Source organism: Mesoplodon bidens (assembly GCF_964165515.1).
Source record: "Mesoplodon bidens genome assembly, chromosome: 7".
In the NCBI taxonomy this organism is placed as follows: domain Eukaryota; kingdom Metazoa; phylum Chordata; class Mammalia; order Artiodactyla; family Ziphiidae; genus Mesoplodon; species Mesoplodon bidens.
The window spans coordinates 58,685,905-58,711,366 of record NC_138164.1 but is presented as its reverse complement, the minus strand read 5'-3'; the positions used below and the strand labels follow the sequence as shown (position 1 = coordinate 58,711,366).

The following is a 25,462-nucleotide window of genomic DNA, read 5'->3' as shown; positions in this document are numbered from 1 at the left end:
GAGCCTGAGTTCTAGAGCCGGCGAGCCACAACTACTGAGCCCGCGCACCTAGAGCCCATGCTCCACAACAAGAGAAACCACCGCAATGAGAAGCCTGCGCAGCACAACGAAGAGTAGCCCCCGCTCGCCACAACTAGAGAAAAGCCTGCGTGCAGGCAACAAAGACCCAAAGCAGCCAAAAATAAAATAAATAAAAATTTTTAAAAAAAAGAGGGGAGAAGGGACTAAAAATAAATATTAGTGAAAATGATAAATAAAATTAAAAATTAATGAAAGAGGAATCAGACTCGAGAGCATCAATAATGCCAGAAGTTAGTTCTTTGAAGTGGTCAATAAAACTGGTAGATCCCTGACCACATTGCTAAAATGAGAAGGCACAAAATACCCACATGTCAGGAGTGAAAACACAGACATCCCCACAGATTCTACTAAAATGAAAAAGACAGTAAGGATATTTTTAAACAACTTTATGCCAGTAAGTTTGGAATTTTAATGAGCTGAAATTAATATTATAAGAACATAACTTGTCAAAAGTGACTCAAAAGAATGAAAAAGCGGATGTCCTATAACTTTAAAGTCAATAATTAAAACAAAACACCTTACTACAAATAACACTTCAGACTCGTATCTTCACCAGTATCCAACATCTAATGGAAGGGGGGGGAAAAGGCCTATCTTATACAAAGTCTTCCAGAGAATAGAGGGAATGATACAATTTGTGAGGTCAGCCTAATTTTTATACCAAAACTGGATAAGGAAATTATAAGACAGGAACATCCAAGCCAATCTAAATCAGGAACACAGCAGGCAAAAAAGTCCCGGACAAAATTTTACATGGTGAACTCTAAAAGAAAGTAAGCTGGGCTTCCCTGGTGGCGCAGTGGTTGAGAATCTGCCTGCTAATGCAGGGGACGCAGGTTTGAGCCCTGGTCCGGGAGGATCCCACATGCCGCGGAGCAACTATGCCCATGCGCCACAACTACTGAGCCTGTGCGTCTGGAGCCTGTGCTCCGCAACAAGAGAGGCCGCAATAGTGAGAGGACTGTGCGCCGCGATGAAGAGTGGCCCCCGCTTGCTGCAACTAGAGAAAAAGCCCTCGTGCAAAAACGAAGACCCAACGCAGCCAAAAATAAATAAATAAATAAATAAATAAATAAATAAATTAGGGGAAAAAGTGTTTTTTTTTTGTGGTATGTGGGCCTCTCACTGTTGTGGCCTTTTCCGTTGCGGAGCACAGGCTCCAGAAGCGCAGACTCAGAGGCCATGGCTCACGGGCCTAACTGCTCCGTGGCATGTGGGATCTTCCCAGACCAGGGCTCGAACCCGTGTCCCCTGCATCGGCAGGCGGACTCTCAACCACTGCGCCACCAGGGAAGCCCGGAAAAAGTTTAAAAGAAAGTAAGTTATCAGGATCTATGGAGAGGGCTTAGGAGCCAACATGAAAGGGTTCCTTCTGGCCAAAGAGCGAACAACCTGGTGATCACAGAAAATATTAGCTGCAATGGATGGAAACACAGCAACAGGGGTGGGGTGCGGGGGAGGAGAGAAGATGGTTTAATCAAATGTTTCACATGAAGAACGTACAAGTAAAAATCAAGGAAGTAAATATGAAACATAAAAACAGTGTGAGGCAAATGTGAAGAGGACTGGAATCAGAAATATCAAGGTGAGACAGGTACAAAGGACAGACACAAGAAGCCAAAGAACAGAAAAGTGTCGCACAATTTGTGAAAGCAAAACTATGTGACTTTGAACACCAGGTTTCATAAGTAAAAACAAGTTACAGATTCATGTATATTTCGCCATATTTACGTCACTGCCCTCACTTGGCTTACAGGAATATAGCAATATAGGAATAAGAGTTACTTGTTTGAACTTGTATTGAACTTGTTTCCCACAACCTTGCTACATTTATTTATTAGTTCAGAATTGACATACAGTAAACAGCACATATTAAATTGTACAATTCCATAAGTTTCAACATGTGTATACGCCAGTGAAACCATCATCACAATCAAGAAAAACAACATAGCCATAAATACCCAGAAGTCTCCTCATACACCTTGTCATCTCTCCTTTCTATCCCTCCAAGACCTCTCCCTCATGTCCAGGAAACAACTTGCACTTTCCAGTATTTTATATAAATGGTGTGGTGGGGGGAGAGACTATCTTGATAAATACAAGACAGAACACCAATTAGTCAAGTCATGTTTGAAACAAACATTGAAAAAAAAACTGGAAAATAAATTTATATCCACTTGAAAAAAATATATGTGTATTTAAAACCAGAAACATATCAAAATACTCTCTCTGCCTGACAGTCCTCCCTATCCCTCCTCAGTTTAAACAACACATCTTCAGAGAAGCTTTCCTTCATCATTCTGTCTCTCCTACAGTGGCAATCTCTACTTCTCCTGTCACTTGTGATTATTTTGTCAACATCTCTCTTCCCCCATAGTTTGTGACAGAGGAATGTGTCTTGTTCACAGCAACTAAGCCCGTGTGCCACAACTACTCAGCCTGTGCTCTAGAGCCTGCGAGCTACAACTACTGAGCCCACGAGCCACAATACTGAAGCCCACGTGCCTAGAACCTGTGCTCCACAACAAGAGAAGCCACCGCAATGAGAAGCCCGCGCACCACAACGAAGAGTAGCCCCCGCACGCCGCAACTAGAGAAAGCCCACGCACAGCAACGAAGACCCAACACAGCCAAAATAACAAAAACCCCCACAACATTGTAATCAACTATATTTCAATAAGTTATTTAAAACTTAAAAAAAGAATAAACAAACAAGCAAACGAACAAGCATATAACTTGAATAGAGAATCTGACTTAATACATCAAGGGTCGCATTTAAATTCCCTTGGGAAAGGTGCAGTTTGTTTAACAAATGATGCTGGCATAACTGGCAGAAAAAAATAAATAAAAGAACATGGGGAGTTCTGACAAGAGAAAAGACGGGTAAAATTTAAAATAGGGTGGCCAGAGTAGTATTCACCGATGTGACATTTGCGTAAAGAGTAAGACAGTTAGCTATTAGGATTTATGGGGAGAAGTGTTTTAGGCAAAGGGAACAATTGGAGCAACGTCCAAAGGCAATAGCATGCCTTTCTTGTCCTAACAGCAGCAAGGAGATTATAGTGGAGTTAGACAGTGAAGACAGTAGTAGATGTGTTTACAGAGGTAATGGAACGTCAGATCTTATAGGGCCTCATTGTGCCATTGTAAGGAATTCAGCTTTTACTGGGTGAAGTACGAACCACAATTGAGTTTTGGACAGACAGTGACATGGTCTGACTTACACTTCAAAGGAATCACTGTTAGTTGTATTCTGAACAGAATGCAAAGGAACAAAGGTAAAAGCAAAAAGATCAGTTAGCAGATACTGCAGTAATTCAGTCAAGAGATGATGGTGCCTTGGGTCAAGGTAATTAGTAGCAGTGAAGGTGGTAAGAATTGGTCAGATTCTGGATAATTTTTAAAGGTAGAACAAAGATTTGCTGATGGCTTAGATGTGGGATGTATGAAAAAAGTCAATGACGATTCCAAAATTTTTGGCCTGAGCAACTAGAGTGATAGAAACGCAATTATCTGCAACAGGAAAGGCTTTGGGTGGAACAGCTTTAAGGTGGAAGATCAGTTCAGTTCTGGACATGTTAATTTTGAAATAAATGTCTATTAGACATGCAAGTGCAGATGCTGAGTAAGGCTGGATATTGGATATAAGAGTCTGGAGTTTGTGAGAGAGGTCCAGGCTGGAGATAAAAGTTTGAGAATTAGACTACAGATGATCAAAAAGTCTTGAATTAAATTAAATCACTTTGGGAGTGAGTAAAGATAATGTGATCAAGAACTGAGCCTAGGGGCACTCCAATTTTAAGAGGCCAGGAAGAAGAGGAACCAGCAAGGGAGACAGAAGGAGCAACCAGTAAGGTAGGAACAAAACTAAAAAAGTGGTGGGTTCCTGGAAGCCACATTTCCAGGAAAGTAAATCAAGGAAAAGTGACAGGTAACCCGTGTACTTCTGATACATCAAGTAAAGACTGTTGAGAGCAACACCACAGAAGTAGAAGCCAGGAAGGGGATACCATATTAACAGCAAAACATGTGCTTTCCCACTCCAATCCTCTCTATTTGTATATCATATTTGTAGATCCTAAGACCTGGTGAAATTGCCCTGAAAGTTGTTGATCTGATGACTGGACTAAAAAGGGTGACTCTAAGCTGAACAATTTGCTAAATGCTGGGGACATAAACATGAATAATACGCAGTCCCTGCCTTCAAAATAATCCAGTGATGTTCTAAAGAAATGCATAAAATCGGACTTTCCATCTTTTCTGAAGCAGCTGCCCACCATACTTTTAAGAGAAAAAAAGGAGTGATAATTTTTTACACTTCATAACATTCATAGACTAAGAACTATAAGAGATGAATTCCTACTTTTTCCCCCAAAGCTTTAAAAAAAAAAAAAAAAAAGCTTTCCTTTCTGATTAGAAAAGTATTCGGTATTTAAAAAAAGCCTCTGTGTGTGTTTAGCAATGCATCTAGAAAAATAAACAACTTAGAAATGAAATGCCCTGAAATTATATCTCCAGAAGTTAACTACTGTTGACAGTTTGGTATGTATTTTTCTTCAGTTTTTTTCCCCCATGTATATATATTAACACTCTAATAAGGCATGTTTGCATACTTTAAGTATAATTTTCAATGTTTACCAACAACTCTTCTACATCTTTCCTGAATTTATTTTCAATGTAATTACTTATTATTTTATTAATACCTATATGTATAGGAATGAAAACAAATGTGTGTATATGTATATATATTTTTTCTTAACTAGTTTGGCCAATTTGAGTTGTAAGAAAACAGTGTCTTCTGCTTAAAATAATGTAAGCACTAGCACTAGGCTTATCAAAAACAAAACCAAATAACATGATATATGCAAAACTTGAAGGATGTTAACCAAAACATGTTATGTTAACTATGATTATCCCTCGGAGTGATCGAGTTATTTTTATTCTTCTTCGTGATATTCTATATTTATCACATTAAGAAAAAAAATGTATATATAACATTTGTAGCACATTTAAGTAAACAGTTTTATACTTAGTTTATATTAATATTTTACATCTAATTTAACAGAAACTCACTTGGGCATGAATGCTCCATTGGCTAAGGATGGTTCATCGTCATCTAGCCCATCAAAGAGATGTGACTTGGCTGTGCCTGTTGTTTGTAAAGCCTTCGGTCGGACTCTGGTAGCAGGGCGGGGTGTCAGTTTATAATGCGTAGGTGTCGTGAGAGCCTTCTGGGCTGCTGGATTTGTTGGTTTCAATCTCTGAAAAACAAAAAAATCAAGGGAAGTTCTAGTTTAACTCAAATATGATACTGGCCTTAAAAATCAGAAGACCAGAGTTCACACCTCATCTCTGCCATTCACCTGCTAGATCTCTCTTGGAGTCTTGGCTCCCAGAACACAAGGATTTCCCACCCAACTTTGTATGTAAGTGTGAATGCTAATGTAACTGTCTTTATTTCTCTATAATTGATTTTCATTCATCTCCCCAGCCCCCATTTCAATGGGTTTGTCTGACTTGTTTCAAAATATAATTGAGATACTGCATCTGAAGTATCTGCATCTGAAGTATATTGTAAATCGAAATGTACTAACATATTAATATACCTTGTGCATTTCTCTTCATCTTACAAAAGAGAATAGCCTGCAGTTGTTTTGCTTTCTAAAACAAAGACAATATTTACATTCAATTTTAAGAAAATATAATACCAAAATAATTCTAAGCCTAATTATTTTTCAATTAAACCAAAAATCTTATCCTTCAAGAAAAACTGAGACACAGCCATAAATATTCAACTTTTTTGCAATCTACATCACTATGAAAAAATGGATAGATATTAGCTTGCATTTATCCACCATTTAATAAACGCTGATAATTACCATGAGTCAAACACTAAGAATAAAAATAATACAATTGGGACTTCCCTGGTGGCATAACGGTTAAGGATCCATCTGCCAATGCAGGGGACACGGGTTCGAGCCCTGGCCCAGGAAGATACCACATGCCGCGGAGCAACTAAGCCCGTGTGCCACAACTACTGAGCCTGCGCTCTAGAGCCTGCAAGCCACAACTACTGAGCCCACATGCCACAACTACTGAAGCCCACGTGCCTAGAGACCATGCTTTGCAACAAGAGAAGCCACTGCAATGAGAAGACCACGCAACACAACAAAGAGTAGCCCCCACTCGCTGCAACTACAGAAAGCTGGTGTGCAGCAACGAAGAAAGAAATGAAAGAAACGAAAGAAAGGAAAGAAAGGAAGGAAGGAAGGAAGGAAAGAAAAGAAAGAAAAGAAAAAGAAAGAAAGAAATTTAAAATAATAATAATAATACAATTACTCTCCCTGATTTTTGAGAGTATTACAAGTTAGTGGAGGAGACATACAACTAAATTAATTAGTCTTCAGGTTGGTTTTGATGGCACCTTTACTATGTCTCCATAGCATCTTCAGGATGTTATACATTTGTTTTCCTAAACAGTATACATGGGATTATATAACCACTTGAAACAATAATATCTAAAATATAAAACCTATCACAGTTTATTCTTCTCTTCACAATGCAGACTGTTTACACTTCAGTATCAACATACCTTCCCAAATCTCTTTTGTTATCTTTCACAATTCTGTGCCTTTGCTTGGAATGTCTTGACCTAGATCTACCAACTTCTACATATGTTCTCAAAAAAAGTTAAACCTTACCTCTTCTGAAAACCTTTATCAAACTCACCCAAGAATCTATGCTCTTCCCTCTGTGATATTTTTAAATTTTTATTAAGATAAAATTCACTAACATAAAATTCACCATTTTAATGCATTTAATTCAGTTAAGTTTTAGTATATTTACAAGGCTGTACAACCACCAACCACTAAATTCCAGAACATTTCCCTAATTCCAAAAAGAAATACTGTGCCTCCCAATTCCTCTCTTTATCTCTCTCTCTCTTTTTTAAACATTCATTTATTTTATTGTTTATTTATTTGGCTGTGTCAGATCCTAGTTGTGGCATGTGGGACCTTTTTAGTTGAATCATGTGGAATCTTTAGCTGCGGCATGTGGGATCTAGTTCCCTGACCAGGGATCAAACCCGGGCCCCCCAGCACTGGGAGTGTGGAGTCTTAGCCACTGGACCGCCAGGGAAGTCCCCTCTATCTCTTGGCAAGCATGTACTTTCTGTCTCTATGGATTTGCCTATTCTACACATTTTATATAAATAGAATCATGTGGCCTTTGCGTTTGGCTTCTTTGACTTAGCATGTTTTCAAGATTCATCCATGTTGTAGCATGTATCATTACTTCATTCCTTTTTATGGCTGAATGATATTCCATTATATAGACATACAACATTGTGTTTATCCATTCATCAGTTGATAGGCTCATCTCTCTATTACTGCATATATTATACTAAAGCTGAGTAAATTTAAGCATGTATAGGTCTGATCTTCCTCACTGGATAGCAAGCTTTTAGAGAATAAATTCTTGTTTACTTTTATTAGGTATCCTCAGTGCTGAACACAGTAACTAGTCAGACATAAATGGCTAAATAATAATTTCTGTATACTGAGCAACTTACTCTATTTCTCAACACTGAACAGAATTGCTATTCCCATTTTACAGATGAAACACATTCAGAGAGGCAAAAGGAGATGCCCAATATCTCACAGACTGTAAGTGGTAAAACAGGATTAAACCAACCAAAGACTACTTTTAATGCCACAACACAGTGAGCAGAAGATCATTTCTAGAACCTAAGAGATTAAGACAAAGCTATGTAGAAATCAGGAGAAAAAAAGTTTGATTTGCAACTTAAGACATTATGATGTTAGAGAAATCAGCCTCTGTGAGCCTTAGTTTGCTCAACTATAAAATGAGTATAATATCTGCCTCATATCAGGGCTGTTGAAAAGTCTCAGCCTTCACTTCCAGTTCAACACTTATTTCACTGTCATGCTGCCTTCCAGATATAAAAATAATTTATCCCCTGGCCTAGTGAAAAGCATAAATAATGTGTCTTAGAAGTTTAATTACACCTAAGTTTCTCCTACTCTGAGAACAGATTTTATAGAAACATCCTTAAACTTACCTCTTCTTTCTTCTTAGGGTCTGACATGGGATTCCGGAAGAGAGGAGAGTCCCCAAAAGGTGAGTATGTCAGACTATTGATGTGCTGTTGGAGAACAGCCTGCTGGGCAGCAGAAGCATTTGGATCTGTCAAAGCTTTTTAAAAAAAGAAAAGAAAAAGCAAGATGTCAGTCCAAGGATCCAGTGCCTTAAATCAAGAGAACTTGAGATTCTCTTCAAAATGTTCAGACTCACTCAGTGGCATTACTGGTTGAGAGCAAGGGAGCAAACTGTGAAGGAAATCAACAATCAAATAATCTAAAAGGTCAAAGATATGTGGAGCATTTCATAAGAGACAACACACACAAAATTTTACTTAGGTGTTCATTATTGCCAATAATCAAAGAAATGTAAACCTAAACAACCTTGAAGAAATTTTATATCTAACTCATTATCTATCAATGGCATAGCTATATAAAAAGGGATCAGTCTGACTTTTAGAGATGCTGCAAATTGGTTTAATATGTCTAAAACAAACAATATGATAGTACACAGAGCAAGTAATGTTTTTATATTTTATAACCTAATAATTTTAATCATGAAAATCTAACCCAAGGACTTAATTAAACTAGAAAGAAAATAAAGACATATTTGTAAGTGTTCACTGAACACCATTATTATCTGTAATGGTCAAGACTTGGAAACAACCTATGTCCAACATTAACAGTTGTAAAAATCATGATTCATCAACATGGTGGATTAAGTAGTTGTTAAAAATGACAATATGGAAATAACAAAGTATCTTTGATTTAATTTAATAAGTAAAAAATTCCAGAATAAAAAATATTAAGTATACTGAGAATATAGAGGAAGAGGGTAGCAAATGAAAATGAAAATGGCTGTTAAGGCATCCTTCTATTTACTATTTGCATTTGATATTCATATTACATTTAAGTAAAAATTGAAAGGAAAAAAAGATCACCCCATTTTCTTCCAAAGTGTAAGAACAGGGCTTCCCTGGTGGCACAGTGGTTAAGAATCCGCCTGCCAATGCAAGGGACACGGGTTTGAGCCCTGGTCCGGGAAGATCCCACATGCCGCGGAGCAACTAAGCCCGTGAGCCACAACTACTGAGCCTGCACTCTAGAGCCCGCAAGCCACAACTACTGACTCTGTGTGCTGCGACTACTGAAGCCTGCGCACCTAGAGCCTGTGCTCCGCAACAACAGAAGCCACCGCAATGAGAAACCCGCACACAGCAAAGAAGAGTAGCCCCCGCTCGCTGCAACCAGAGAAAGCCTGTGCACAGCAACGAAGACCCAACACAGCCAAAAAAATAAAGAAAGAAAGAAAATAAAGAAATAGAAAAAAAAAAGTGTAAGAACAAACGTCATCAGACAGGAACAATGATCTACAACTGTACACGGTAAAAAGAAAACAGCAACAAAAAAATCTGCACTGTACCCTGATTGATGAAGAAACCTCTTCAGAAGATAAATATTTCAAAAAAAAATACTGATAAAAAAAATCAAATCACACAAGTTACTTTAGAAATAAAAATACGTTTTCCTTTATAAACATTTAAAATAAGGCTAAAGCCAAAATATAAGATAATCTATGGAAAAGAAGTGCCACAAACAAAAAATTTTGAAAAATTTAATACAATGGAGCAGAGTGGGGGGTGGGGGAGTGGAGAGACAATAGCAGCGTCAACAACAAACCCAAAACAGACAGTTAAAATAAAATTAATGAAAAGAGGTAGATCCACCATAGTCAAATTAAGCATTCTTAAAACTGGATGTATTCACTAAATACTAAAACACTGTATGTTGATATTTTAGGAGAGGGTACAAATTTGCTCAGGATTGTGAAACCCAGAGATGTCAATTTAATGATCATATAGTAAAGCATCTGTATTCAGAAAGTTCCTAAATCCAATTTAAGACTACTGGTGAGAAAAAAATACAGAAAAGTAGCCACCCAATAACATAATGTTGTTCTGTGGACTATTCAATAAGACTAAAAAATCCCTGGATATTCCTTTTTTTTTTTTTTTTTTTTCTTTTTTTGCGGTATGCGGGCCTCTCACTGTTGTGGCCTCTCCCGTTGCGGAGCACAGGCTCCGGATGCGCAGGCCCAGCGGCCATGGCTCACGGGCCCAGCCGCTCCGCGGCATATGGGATCCTCCCAGACCGGGGCACGAACCCGTATCCCCTGCATCGGCAGGCGGACTCTCAACCACTGCGCCACCAGGGAGGCCCATCCCTGGATATTCTTAATGAACTCTGATATTCACTAGTCGGTTTGTTACCTGATAGCCAATTATACACTAAAAAAAACACTGATCAGGGACTTCCCTGGTGGTCCAGTGGTAAAGAATCCGCCTTCTAATGCAGGGGACACAGGTTCACTCCCTGGTTGGGGAACCAAGATCCCACATGCCGCAGGGCAACTAAGCCTGCGCTCCACAAGTACTGAGCTCGCGTGCCTCAACGAGAGAGCCTGCGTGCCGCAATCCACAGAGCCCACGCGCCCTGGAGCCCACACACCACAATGAGAGAGAAAAACCCGCACGCCACAACTAGAGAAGCCCACGCGCAGCAACGAAAGATCCCGTGAGCTGCAACTAAGATCCAACACAGCCAAATAAATAAATATTTTAAAATAAATAAATTAATTAATTAAAAAAAAACACTGACCAGCACTAGCTGATCCCATCATATAACAAGTATAGGTCACCCCTCCTGGGTATGCTCAAATAAAAATTCCCTCAACAAATTCAAACATACATAATTAGGAAAGTGTGTGAGAATGTCTTTATTTCTGTATGTTTAAATATGAAATCTTCTCTGTTAACTGAATTATTTCAAATAAAATACAGAAAAGAGAGCTGATAAGTTAGGAAAAATAAGAGAATAAGCAAGCATAAGCGCTAGTTAAGCTATCATTTACTGGTGTTATATTCAGTTCTGGTCAAAATAATTTGAAAACATACTGAAAAACCGTATCATGACCAAATGATTAAAGAGATAGAAAAAAGGTATAAAAATCAAGTCTTTTGAGACCAGAAGAAACTGATACTTTATCTGAAAGAAAGGCAATAGGTTACCACAAAGAAATTGTAGGAGACTTGATTTTGCTTAGCTTTAGGAGGTAGAAGTAGAACTACTGGGTGGAAATTCTATAAAGGCAGGTTTTGGTTTCTAAACAACCTGAACAAAACAATGGACTGGACTAACCTGTAAGGAAGCCACCATAGCTGAGGCTTTTAAGTAACGGACTCCCACAAGCTCTAAAGCACCTTATAACTAAGACCCTGTGATGCAAAGATGTACATTCTAAGTCAATACAACTACATTTAAATGAGCAGAAACACTACTGTATATAACTGTAATATCAAATTCTTGTCAGGACCTTTTAACTGGCTTTGGGAAAAGATGGATTATTAAAAACCATTCAAAAGCTATCTATGTAAATAGCAGGTTATGGTATTTATGCTACCTCCTACTAAAATCAAAACTAAGGAAAACAAAATTTGAATATAATTTTATGATAAAACTGATTCTAATTTTCACAGAGAAATTAGAGTTCTAATTCACCTCTGCTAGCTCCAAAGACCTAATTAAAATCTATGGATAAAACAAATTAAAATATCTACACAGCCCACAATGACAAAGAATAGGAAGGTAGTAAATGAACAGATGAGAAAATATAACAAATGCCTAGAAGAAAGAAATGGACAAGCAGGAGAGAGTAAACCATATCTTGGAGTACACTCAAAGGGGATTACAGCCAAAAGGGGGGACTATCTGCCTGAAGCACAGAAAGCTGAGAGATTCAAGGAGAGTAAATTTGATGAACTGAGACTGTGGAAGGAGAGAAGAACCAATGCAAAGCATATATACACAACAACTACTATACCCTGTCATCCTCCTAATCCCTGACGCTCAACAGATAAGTCAAAATATCAGATAGAGTTCCTCTGATGAAATCAAGTTAACAAGGGCAACAAGGGGACCTGTACCAGCCCAGAGCTAAGAATGTGATATTCTAACATTTAGAGGACCCTTGGCTAACAGCTGGTTCCTGGGCTACTTATCAAATGAAATCTACTGACGAAAAAGCTCTACCCAGATACACAAGTTGCCAGTGAGATTTTTATTATTTTATTCTTAAATATGACTGGAAAGCATCACTGAGTATTAAAGAATAGGATCAAAACAAAAATAATCCTGAAAATTTAAGGAACAGAAGAATTCTAAAAAAATTTTTAATGCCAATTAAATTCAGAGTTTCAAGAAAAAAACTGCATCTAAGAATTGGATGCTTAAAAAAAGGAACTTCCAGAGAATGAGAAAGACAATAAAAAAAATCCAAAAGGATGATTCAGAAGACAATTAAAAAAAACTTCTAGAAAGTAGAAACATGGGTGAAAAAAATCAAATGTTAAGACAGTAAAGGTCTAGGAATTCCCTGGTGGTCCAGTGGTTAGGACTCGGCGCTCTCACTGCTGGGGCCCAGGGTTCAATCCCTGGTCAGGGAACTAAGATGCCGCATGCCTCGTGGCGTGGCCAAAAAAGAAAAAAGACAGAAAGGATCTAAGCAAATCACTGAAATTTCAGAACAAAGGGACAATCCTAAATGGTTGTGGGCCTAGGGGGAACAAGTCTCAAGAATCAGAAAGGCGGGCTTCCCTGGTGGCGCAGTGGTTGAGAGTCCGCCTGCCAATGCAGGGAACACGGGTTCGTGCCCCGGTCCGGGAAGATCCCACATGCCGTGGAGCGGCTGGGCCCGTGAGCCATGGCCGCTGAGCCTGCGTGTGCTCCGCAGCGGGAGAGGCCACAACAGTGAGAGGCCCGCGTACCGCAAAAAAAAAAAAAAATAATAAAATAAATAAATCAGAAAGGCATTAGACTTCTTATCAGAAATGGTTAATCTAAGAAGTATCGTCAAAGTTCTGAGGGTGAAATATTTTCACACCAGATTCCATAACATTAAAGTGTGTGGAACAAATGAAGATGTTTTCAGAACTGTAAGTAGTCAAAGTTTACCTTTCATATCCATGTTACTTGAAGACACATTCCAGAAAATTTAGGAAATAGATAAAGAGGAAAACCCTACTATATCCAGGACATAGCAGTCTCCACTGAGTAGACTTGAAGGGAATATACTAGAGCAATGCTGAAGACCTAGGGAGTAATCAGAGTTCATACTGCCGCAGGAGGACAGAGAGATCAAAGAATGAGGTATCCAGGGTAAAAGAATTCTAATACTACCCTTAAGAATTTGGACTAGTGTTAAGAAGGTGATAAGGGCAGGTAATGTAATGCAAGGGAAAAAAATAATTAGAAGTTCCAGGCGAAAGAAAAAGCTGTATGAGAAAAGATTACTTGATTAAGCAGCAATATTTTCACAGTTATAATAAAATGCTATGCTCATTTGAAACTTAAATTTTTCTTTCCCCAAAGGAAGAAGACAGTAATTATTAGGAGAGAGTACTTTTCAACTTTATCAATACAAAAATATAAAAAGGGCAAAGAAATGAGAGAAAAAGAAGGGTAAGGAAGAGCACTATTAGCCTCACTTGACCAAGGGGACTCAAGAAATACTATCTCCTAGTTGACAGAGTAAGAAAAAGTATGTAAGGACATGGCTTAAATTTGCAAAGTATGTAAGGACATGGAAATTTGCATGGCTTCTCAAAATGTGAAACATGGATCATGATAGTACAGGAGATGAATTTAATGGTACAGAGACTCACTCCTTCCTTCTCTCCTTCCATTCATCCATCTCAGTTACTCTATATCTGCCAGGTGACATCAGTTTTTTATTTTTGGTAAAACATAATTTTCTTTAAAAAAAAGATAGATATTTAAGTTACAAAGTAAGTTAATTTTAAATTAGAAATAATAACAAAGGTGGCAGGCAGATATAACAAAAACTAGGAAGGGGTATTCAAACGAATGAAGTATGAAAAACACTTTAATAGATAAAACTAAACTTGTGGGGGACTTCCCTGGTGGCGCAGTGGATAAGACTCTGCGCTCCCAATGCAGGGGTCCTGGGTTCGATCCCTTGTCAGGAAACTAGATCTCACATGCATGCTGCAACTAAGAGTTTGCATGCCACAACTAAGGAGCTGGCAAGCCGCAACTAAGGAGCCTACGAGCCGCAACTAAGACCTTGCACAACCAAATAAATAATTTAAAAAAAAAGTCTCAAATCCAGCTACAACAACAACAAAAAAACCCCCTAAACTTAGGGAATTTAGTAAACAGATATATTGGGAGAAGTGAATAAAAAACAGAGGTGATAACTGAGCTAAATTCTCATCTACCATTAACAAGTTAAATATTGATATATGTAGACTTAAGCAAAACACAGCAATATAAGCACATCATTTAGAGATATAAACTTACATGCCACATGAATTAAAAGCTGTAACAAAAGTGGTTTCTTTGGGGGAGTGAACCTAGGAGTGGGGAAACAGGGAAGGCCAGGACCTATTACAAGCCCTTCTGCACTACATGATTGTTTGATGACCTGTGTGTATATACCGCTTTGGTAGGGACGGGATAGGGTGGGGTGGAAAATCAAGTCAGCAAGTTTAAGTATTAGCAAGAAATAAACTGAGTAAAGGCTTCTAAAGTGACTGACACTTACCTACTGGGGCCTGGGGGGCTCCGAAGCCCAAAGTGGCTGTTGTAGTATTAAATCCAGGGGCCCCAAAGGCTCCTGTACCAAGAGGCCCTCCAATCTTAGGTTGGTTGTTCCCAAATAAAGATGCTTGTCCAGCACCAAGAGCTATGGAGACAAGAGGAAAGAAAAAGCGCCACAGAAGATCCTTTGGATGTTACGCCAGAGAGGTCAGTTACTTAAAAATGTAATACATTTGGAAACTTCATAATAACCTCATTTCAACAAAAAATCTAATACAGTAAATGCTAACTATATGCCAAAACTGTTGAGTACATCATATATATCATAGGCAAAATACTTAACCTCTCTGTGCTTCAGTTTCCTCAACTATAACATGAGATAATAATACATAGCTTAGATATTTATCCTACGATTAAAATAAACACATATTAAGCACTGAAGAGGTCTGGTAGATACTAACATTCATTAAATGTTAACTACTATCATCTCATTTAAACTTCACAAGCCTGAAGCAGGAACTATTGTCCCTATTTTACAGAAGAGAAAATGGAGGGTTTAATAATTAGCTCAATGTCACAAATGTAGTCAGTGGTGAAACCAGAGTTCACACCTCGATGCATCTGACAATACAACCAGGGCTCTTAATTGCTACTCTACAGTAAAACAGATTTCTGAAGAATTTTAAAATTGTCAATTCTCCTTAAATTTCAACATCTGCAAATCAAAATACTCAACTGAACCAATTAAAACGTCACCTTTTTGACTAACATGCAAGTTATAGAAAACCAAATCCAATATATCTTCTTTGAAGAGCAAAAAGTAACACTTTCAAGTATACCGTCTCATGAAAACTATTTCCGACAATTTTTTTTGTTTGTTTTATAAAAAGCTGAATGCCTTGTGATGAGGTTACTAAACAGATTCAAGTTTCAGCCTAAATCTGTGGATGGAATAAGAACTTATCTTCACCAGGGAGAAGGCCGCTGAAGAAACCTGTAATGTTTTAAAGCTTAATGAATCTTGCTTATGGACTGTGTTGTTGGCAATGATTTTTAAAGTGTAAAGTGGGAAGAATTTAGTTTTTTTAGGATAAGTTATTGGCATAAATTAAAAACATTTTTCCATCCCTCCCCCCACCCCAAAGAAAAAGTTAATGGCAATTTGGAAGATCTGAAGTTCTTTTTAACATACCAATGCTTCTTGACAGAGATATGGTTTACCAGGAAAATCACTTCAAACATATAATACTTGGAGGTCAAAAATATCGAATGGAAACTGTCTTGAGATTGCAACCCAAAAAAAAGGATAGCAAGTTTACACTCAGAGAATGCATACAATATAAATTAATGAGGGTGACTCCTAAATGGACAAAGCATTCCTTAACTGTCCAACGCTCACTAATAATAATAAGATAACAATATAGCAATGGGATTATTTCACCTTAAAAAAACCAGGTTTGAAACAGGGAATAAAACTTCTTTTAAAGTTCCAACCCATTAGAAACTGGTGAAAATTCCAAGAAAAACTAAAATTATATTACTCCCTTTTAAAAAAAATTTGTTTATTTATTTTTGGCTGCATGGGTCTTCATTGCTGCGCGCGGGCTTTCTCTAGTTGTGGCAAGTGGGGGCTACTCTTCGTTGTGGTGCACGGGCTTCTCATTGCAGTGGCTCCTCTTGTCGTGGAGCACAGGCTCTAGGCACGCAGCCTTCAGTAGTTGTGACACGTAGGCTCAGTAGTTGTGGTTCGTGGGCTCTAGAGCGCAGGCTCCATAATTGTGGCGCACGGGCTTAGCTGCTCCGTGGCATGTGGGATCTTCCTGGACCAGGGCTCGAACCCGTGTCCCCTGTGTTGGCAGGCGGATTCTTAACCACTGCACCCCCAGGGAAGTCCCTATATTACTCCCTTAAAGGACATAGTTTACAGTAAAAATTTCAGGATTCTTCTTTTGCCCCCAGAGAACAAAACCTCCTTACCCCTAAACAAAGGCTTAGATGAAACCTGAATATATAAAATGGATAAAAATTTCTGTTCTGGATGGGTGTGTATTTGCATTAGCCCTGAAAGAAGAATCATGAAACAGTCTAAAAATCACTATATTTCATAACCTACAAAATAATAAAAACATGTATTTTATCCAGATCAGTCTTATATTATGCACAAATGGCTTTTTATACTTAGTGAAAGGACTTACACAGTTGAGGGACATTCTTATGTATGATAATGTCAATTTATGAATTGTGTTATATTTACAGGTAGTTGCAGGAGTCATAAGGAAGATATACTGGTGGCACCATGGTAACAGTGGTCCTAAAAACTCCAAGGATGCTCAAAGAATAAATAAAAATGGTTATACCTCATTGAGATTTTCTAATAAATGTTAGAATTTAATTTTATCTATGGTACCTATTAGCTTTGGGTAGATTTTTCTGTGTATATCTTAGTGTAACAAACTTTACTAGATGTACCCTTAAACTTATGACTTCATGGAAAATTTTAAGAACTAAAACTTCTTAGTATTGTTACTAAGTAACTACCAAGAAAATGGCATACTATTGATAGTGCTGACAGTTAATACCTGTGTGAAACAAGAAACTGATGCACCCATGATTTAATCATACACCAAAGGATAATATAAAACATTTTACACTAAGATTGGTCACTTAAATCTAGGTGTACAAAAAAGTTATGTATTTGTACACTTAAGGTTTCTACAGTCTACTACTCATGAAGTACCCAAAGGCCTATGTTACATGCAAATGTACTTCTGTTGAGGTATGAGTTTGAATCTCTATCATTCAAACCAAGAACCTAGCTACGTAGGAATACCCTCTTAGCTAATGACCCCCTAAAACACAGTCCAAAGCTACAATGTTATCCTAATTGTGATACCATGAAATGCAGAATTCATTAATGTGGGTATTTATATCTGATAGTCTCCAGACACATTCCTCTCAGAGCCAAAAGTCTGCTTTAACAGACATGACCACCAAAGAATTTCAATAATGTGTACTCAGTGATTCACAATTCTCGTTTCCCTACATGATCTATTGCTGCTAAGGTGGGGGTGTAAAATTCTTTATTAATTGTATTTGGCTTTTAGTTTATATGGGCAAAGCATGAATGAGGATTATATAACAGCAGTGAAAATGAGATTCATTGTCTGTGAGGTACAGCTGTTCAAGGAAGACCGAATATATTCAAATAAATAAAGAGGTTGAGGTATTACATTATTGTGGAACAGAAGAAAACAGCATGAGGAAAAAAGTTATAGACCACTTTATAATCTTACACTACAGAATAAAGCATTGCTAATCATAATCTGCAAGGCCCAGAAGCCAAAGAGAAGAGAATGACAACTCTGACCACATAAAAATAAAACTTGTACATTAAGATATCATAAAATTAAATGATAAACAAAGATTGAGTGGAAATATCTGGTAACAGACATTAGAGCAGCATCTTATCCCAGCTTAGGTTTATGGTTCATAAGCTGTCTAGCATCAAACTACCTTGAAAAAGACCACACCAAAGTTAATTTTCCTTCTGGGATTAGAAGAGAACATGATGTCAGATGTTATATTCTGCTTAAGTGTAAGGATCACATCGTACAAAAAACTACAGCTTTTTAGTTTTTATTTCTTGCAAAATATATGCAGTAGAATTTGAGTAAGCTCAAAGGCTCAAGAAGTTTACCATACAACCCAAAAGAGTTAATATCCACAATATATAAAGCGTTCTCAAAAATAAAGAGACAATGATCAACAATGATTATGAATAGAGAACTGAAAGATTCAAATGTCCAGTAAACATACACAAGGGTATCCTTCACTGGTAATCAGTGAAGTGTAAATCAGAACATACCAACTTCCACTGTCAGGCACACAAAGATGAAGAAGCCCAACAATATGGAAAGGGTATGAAAAAATGAGCACTTTTATTAAATATGAGCAAAAAAGCAAACTGGCATTCTTTTTGGAAGGCAAATTAAAAATTGGCAAGACTGACCAAAATTCAAAATATGTGTATCTTCTGACATAACACATTAAGTACTGAAAATCCCAGGTAGACCAGAACTATCAGAGGACAAACATTTTGTACAAAAGGAACAGACAGCCTCTAAGATAAATGTGCCAGGTTTTAAAATCTGGTAAAGCATACGGGAATGTTTTCTAAATCCATTTGTGAAAATGAAAATCTAGGCTTCTTATTTCCATGTATATGATCAAACAGAGGTCTTAAGTTGCAGCAATTAGATTTAGTTGTATCACTTCCTAAATCTTATGGTACAGTTCCTTACCTGTTCCAAATCCTGCACCAAGCCCGGCTCCCAGAGTTCCAGGTCCTGGTTTACTTCCAAAAATACTATTCCCACTGGTATTTGTGCCAAACCCTAGAAGGACAAAAGAATGAGTGGACTGTACATTAACACAACTCTCAATGTCCTGTACAAGGGAATTTAAAACAAAGCAGTCTGACCCTAAGTTTTGCATCCCTTCATTTTTTGATATTTAGAAATCCTAAATGGTAGGCTAATTTAATTTTTAAGTTTAAGTAAGTATAAACAGATCCCACAGTCTTCCTATTTACTCAATTAATTTTAGACTTGAAATATCAATTCAATATAGGATAATACCCAATATTAAAGCAAAGTGATTGTGCTTGAGCTTGGGGAACATTCCCTTCGTAAGACTCAAAGCCTCCATTCTATGTTTCATGTTTAATTAGTAGAAGAAAAATTAATCCCCCCAAACTTTCACTAAAAAATAAGACAGTCAACAAAGACACTTCACTGAACCTAAAGGTTCTTGCTAAGAGAAGATTACCTATAAAAATCTTTACAGCAGCTTTTGTTTTGAACAGATGGACCTTGTATGAATAGTAATGTGTGGCTGATCACACATGAGGAGCTTTAATGGAGTCAGACTCAATCAGCTCATAGGAGCATTCGAAGACTCAGCTAGTTGACATTAAAAAGAGAAGATAATCTATGAATAACCTTTCTTGAATTGAATTGTTTCATTATCGGAGATGATGGAGAGTTGAACAAACCATCCTTTTTCACTATGACCCAAAATTTAGAGAAAACCCTGTGATTCCCCTCTAAAATCCACAAGTCTCCCCACAAAGACACCTACACATCACATTACTGCTATTATTTCTCTTTTGTTCAGATGTGTGCAGTTTCTGTACTCCTTTTGGAGCTAAATATCAACAAATGATAATGAACATATCATTAATCTCTTTTGATAAGAGGAAAAAAACCCCAATCACTGGCCAGCAAATCCTGTTTGTGGTACACCTGAAGTCTTTTAAAAAGGTATCATGGAGGTGAACAAGTTCAACATAACAGAATAAAGGAAGTATCCTGGAATATATGTCAGTGTCACCAACTAAGATTATACTTTGTCATGCCAATATTTGAATTTCTATCTGAATGAAAAATGTCAAGAACAAAAGTTAAAGAATTAAACAGTTTGAAAACATATTTCTAATGTCATTTAAAAATCCAAGCAAGTAACCTGACTTACTTTCAATACATTTAATTCATGCATTAAGTCTTTTCTTCAATTCTCCTAACAGCTATGCCACAAAAAGGGAGTACTGCCCACTCAAGCACAATCAATTTCCTTTAAAGAAAATAAAACCAAAAAACAAAAAACCCAGAAAATGTACTTGGAGATGTTGTCTTTCTGAGTTAAAATTTAACCAAAAAGGACCTTCCAACCCCATAAACAGCAGAAAACAAGATACTAGTGAACTACCTCAAACCCACAGGAGGGAAGTAAGTCCCAACTTACACTGTTTATACCACACATTTCCACAGATTCTTACTGACAAAAGTTTATCAACTCTGTTATTTCAGAACAACTTTAAAGTAAAATTAAGAACAATTAATTGATTAACAGTCAATAATTTATGACAAAGGAGCCAAGAACATACAATGCAGAATGGACAGTCTCTTCAATAAATGGTGTTGGGAAAACTGGACAACCACATGTAAAAGAATAAAACTGGACCATTATCTTACAACATAAACAAAATGGATTAAAGACTTGAATATAAGATCTGAAATCATAAAACTCCTAGAAGGAAACATAGGGGTAAGCGAGAAAAAAAAATTTCTATCTATATATTATGACAGATGTTACTTAGACTTATTGTGGTAATCATCTCACAATATATCAAATATTGGACCATTACATTGTATTGGGTGGGCCAAAAAGTGCCTTCAGTTTTTTTTTTTGTGGTATGTGGGCCTCTCACTGTTGTGGCCTCTCCCGTTGTGGAGCACAGGCTCCTGACGCGCAGGCTCAGCGGCCATGGCTCACAGGCCCAGCCGCTCTGCGGCATGTGGGATCTTCCCGGACCGGGGCACGAACCCGTGTCCCCTGCATCGGCAGGCGGACTCTCAACCACAGCGCCACCAGGGAAGCCCCCCTTCAGTTTTTTTTTTTTTTTTTTTTTTTCTTTTTGCGGTATGCGGGCCTCTCACTGTTGTGGCCTCTCCCGTTGCGGAGCACAGGCTCCGGACGCGCAGGCCCAGCGGCCATGGCTCACGGGCCCAGCCGCTCCGCGGCATATGGGATCCTCCCAGACCGGGGCACGAACCCGTATCCCCTGCATCGGCAGGCGGACTCCCAACCACTGCGCCACCAGGGAGGCCCCCCCCTTCAGTTTTTTAAGTACAAAAAAAAGACATATTTTTCATTTTTACCAAGAACTTTACTGAACAACATATTCACCCTTTTGTTCTGCTACCTTCTGACATTTTTCAGCCAACTTCATAATTCTATCTTCCCAAAACTTTTTATCTTTTTGAGCAAAGAACTGTTCCAGGTGCCTTTTACAGTCTTCCAGGGAATTGAATTTTTTTTCCATTAAGAGAATTTTGTAGAGACCGAAATAAATGGAAATCTGAAGGTACAATGTCTGGTGAATACGGCGGATGAATCAGAACTTCCCAGCCAAGCTTTAACAGTTTTTGCTTGGTCATCAAAGAAACATGTGGTCTTGCGTTATCCTGATGGAAGATGATGCATTTTCTGTTGACTAATTCTGGACGCTTGTCAAGTGCCACTTTCAGTTGGTCTAACTGGGAGCAGTGCTTCTTGGAATTAATTGTTTGGTTTTCCGGAAGGAGCTCATAATAAGAGGACTCCCTTCCAATCCCACCATATGTACAACATCACCTTCTCTGGATAAAGACCGGCCTTTGGTGTGGTTGGTGGTGGTTCATTTCGCTTGCCCCAGGATCTCTTCCGTTCCACATTGTTGTACAGTATCCACTTTTCATCGCCCATCACAATTTGTTTTAAAAACACAATGTTTTCATTACATTGCAGTAGAGAATCGCACGTGGAAATACGGTCAAGAAGGTTTTTTTCATTTAACTTAAGTGGAACTCAAACATCAAAGCGATGAACATAACCAAGCTGGTGTAAGTGATTTTCAGAGCTCGATTTTGGTATTTTGAGGATGTCAGCTATCTCCCGCGTGGTTTAATGTTTACTGTTCTCAATTATTGTTTCAATTTGATTGCTATCAACTTCAACTGGTCTACCCAACCGTGGAGCATTGTACAGTGAGAAATCTCCAGCATGAAATTTCGCGAACCACTTTTGACACACTGATCAGTCACAGCACCTTCTCCATACACTGCACAAATTTTTTTGTGCGTTTCAACCTTTCTTGAAATAATAAAGAATATGCCAAAAATGTTTTCTTCCATCTTCAATATTAAAATTGCTACACAAAAATTCACCAATTTTGATAAGTCTTTTTTCAAATGCATGCTGTCACATACAATCTAACAAAATTGTTTTAAATGAAGTTAAAGACAACTAAGTGCTATTAGAGCCATCTTACGAAAAACGAACTTTTTGGCCCACCCAATACATCTGAAATATAATGTTACATGTCAATTATATCTCAATTTAAAAAAAAAAAACGCTTAAAATATCAGATGTCTATGTACACAAAGAGCTCAACTCTCCCCTTAACCATGTAGCATGAGGAACCAATAATTTATTACCAAGTACCATCTTATCAATACCCAAAAGATCTTCAACCTCTTTAAACTGCTCCTCACAAGTGTTGACATCCTGCTTGTAATTTCTCTCCTGAAACAATTCTGTTCATTCACTTAACCTTAAACTAGTCCCTGTTAGGAATAATTACTAAGAAAATTAACTGATGACTCTAAAGAATGACTTAAGGATGTGGCAACATCAATTGTAGATGAACCTTTTCACTCTGTGGATTAATCACCATCATAACGAAACAATCCCATACTGGATAACGTGCAACCAACAATGATATGATACTACAAATCTTTGTGTAACCTTATTCCATTTCCAGATTTGTTATATGACTCATTTCCAAATCAGAAGATCATCTCTGCCCTCAACAGCAAAGTTGACAGCTTCCCAAGACAAAAGGAACATCAAAGAAAGTCTTACTTAGATCTGGATCCCTCTGGGGTGGTAATGGAATGACAAGCTCACCCAAGAGTAAAACAAAACTTGCCACCCTGCAACCCCTACTTGTATAGGGAATCTTTCCTCTCAGGGCCCCACTTATTCATTAATAAACTTTTAGTGAGCACCTAGTCTATGCCAGGTACTAGGTCAACATTAGGATTTAAAAAAAAAAGACAATTCAAATTCTACAATACATAAGTAGTGAGACATATCAAATAAAGATGAGAGTTTTCATTTTCAAATCAATAGCCTACATAAACACCTTGTCAGATAGAAAATATATTTAATTCTGAACGTGAAGTATGCTATCAAAAAACATGCATTTTCTTTCTTTTTTCTTTCTTTTTTTTTTTTTGTGGTACGCAGGCCTCTCACTGTTGTGGCCTCTCCCGTTGCGGAGCACAGGCTCCGGACGCGCAGGCTCAGCGGCCATGGCTCACGGGCCCAGCCGCTCCGCGGCATGTGGGATCTTGGCACGAACCCGTGACCCCTGCATTGGCAGGCGGACTCTCAACCACTGCGCCACCAGGGAAGCCCTACATGCATTTTCAAAGGGAGTAAAATTACTTCCTAAGGGGCAGAAAAGAGAGATATAAGATTGTTTATGGCCTTCCAAAGGTCCACAGTACATAAACAGACACAGTATATATGTGGTATTAAAATCTCATGGGGTGAGAAGATAATTTTTAAGAGGAAAAAGGTCTACAAAGTCTCTCTGGGGAAGAGGGAGTGACTGATTAAAAAAAAAAAAAGGGCTGAAAAACACTGATTTAACCCTTAAGTATCTTTCCCATCTTACTTAATAGATAAGAAACAAATACACAAAATTTGATATTCATGCTAACCAAGTCCACTGCCTCAAAACCATTCTTTCATCAAGTACAGCCAAAAAGAATTATAGGTAGAATGATAATCATTACTAGGAGTGAATGAACAACCCAACAAAAGGGGTTATAAAACTCAAATCAAAACATTAATTTAGGAATTGGTACCTGACAAGGACCTATCTCTCCTTCACATAGTTCATATTTCCATGAACACATATAACTTTCCAATGGATGCTTAATGTAGCCTCTTTCTCCAGTACACGATCATTAAACAACTCACTGAAGGGCTTCTCTGGTGGCGCAGCAGTTAAGAATCCACCTGCCAATGCAGGGGACACGGGTTTGAGCCCTGGTCCAGGAAGATCCCACATGCCACGGAGCAACTAAGCCCGTGTGCCACAACTACTGAGCCTGCGCTCTAGAGCCCGTGAACCTCAACTACTGAAGCCTGCAGGCCTAGAGCCCATGCTCCACAAGAGAAGCCACCACAATGAGAAGCCCACGCACTGCAAGGAAGAGTAGCCCCTGCTCGCCACAGTTAGAGAAAGCCCGTGTGCAGCAACAAAGACCCAACTCAGCCAAAAATAAATTAAAGAAATAAATTTATTAAAAAAAAAAAACTCACTGAAAAACTGTAACTGCTGACTTATGGCAAGTGACCATACGTTTGTACTCATCTCCCACTAGATATCCAGAGCCTAATGTTGCATCTGGCACATGAAATCCTTAAAACGAATATTTCAACCACTATTTCCCTTGGTAATGAAATGAACTTTTCATATATATGAAAAGTTTATCTCAAAATATGTTGAATTTGTTTGAAAACTTAATTAGGTAGCTATAAAAGACAGTTAAAATAATAGAAATAATGTTTCTATTAAACGAATTTAAAATTTTCCAGCATATCTCTGAAAAGTAGTATAAGGTTTGTTTTTCTGTTATTCAATCTTACATATATTTCCCAAATTTCTTCTAATGAACATGTATTCAAAAATACACACAGCTATAGGAAAACTAATGAACAATCCCCCAAATCAGAGGCTTCAACTTCCAATGAGAATCATTAAATCTCAAAAAAACAACAAAACAGAACACAAAACAACAGAAAGTTAAAAAAAAGAATCATCTAATCTCATGTTTACTACTTCCCTGCTTGAAACCTGGCCTAACAGAATGTGTTATCTAAAGCAAATGTGTTTTACTTATTGTTTCTCAATTATTGGTGAGGTAATCCAAAGAAAATGATTCCTTATTTTGAAAAAAATCTACCTCCATTAGAGAACCAACATTCTGCACAGTACTGCTACTGCATGTGCTGAATGCCCCATTTTATCCAAAGCAGGGAGTCAA

General features: G+C 37.9%; 1 protein-coding gene across 12 annotated transcripts in view; it reads right to left on the bottom strand.

Moving 5' to 3' along the window:
* The window catches only part of NUP98 (nucleoporin 98 and 96 precursor), a 104,597-nt gene that overhangs the window by 50,377 nt on the left and 28,758 nt on the right, over positions 1–25,462 (bottom strand). For 10 of the 12 annotated variants that reach the window (XM_081239698.1, XM_081239693.1, XM_081239695.1 and 7 more), the window contains 4 exons: positions 19,103–19,195; positions 14,806–14,946; positions 8,165–8,298; positions 5,155–5,342 (listed from right to left, as the gene is read on the bottom strand). In XM_081239698.1, coding sequence (XP_081095824.1) covers positions 5,155–5,342; positions 8,165–8,298; positions 14,806–14,946; positions 19,103–19,195 — 556 coding nt within the window. The remainder of the gene's footprint in view (positions 1–5,154; positions 5,343–8,164; positions 8,299–14,805; positions 14,947–19,102; positions 19,196–25,462) is intronic. The other 2 variants (XM_081239704.1, XM_081239694.1) reach the window with 1 other exon arrangement.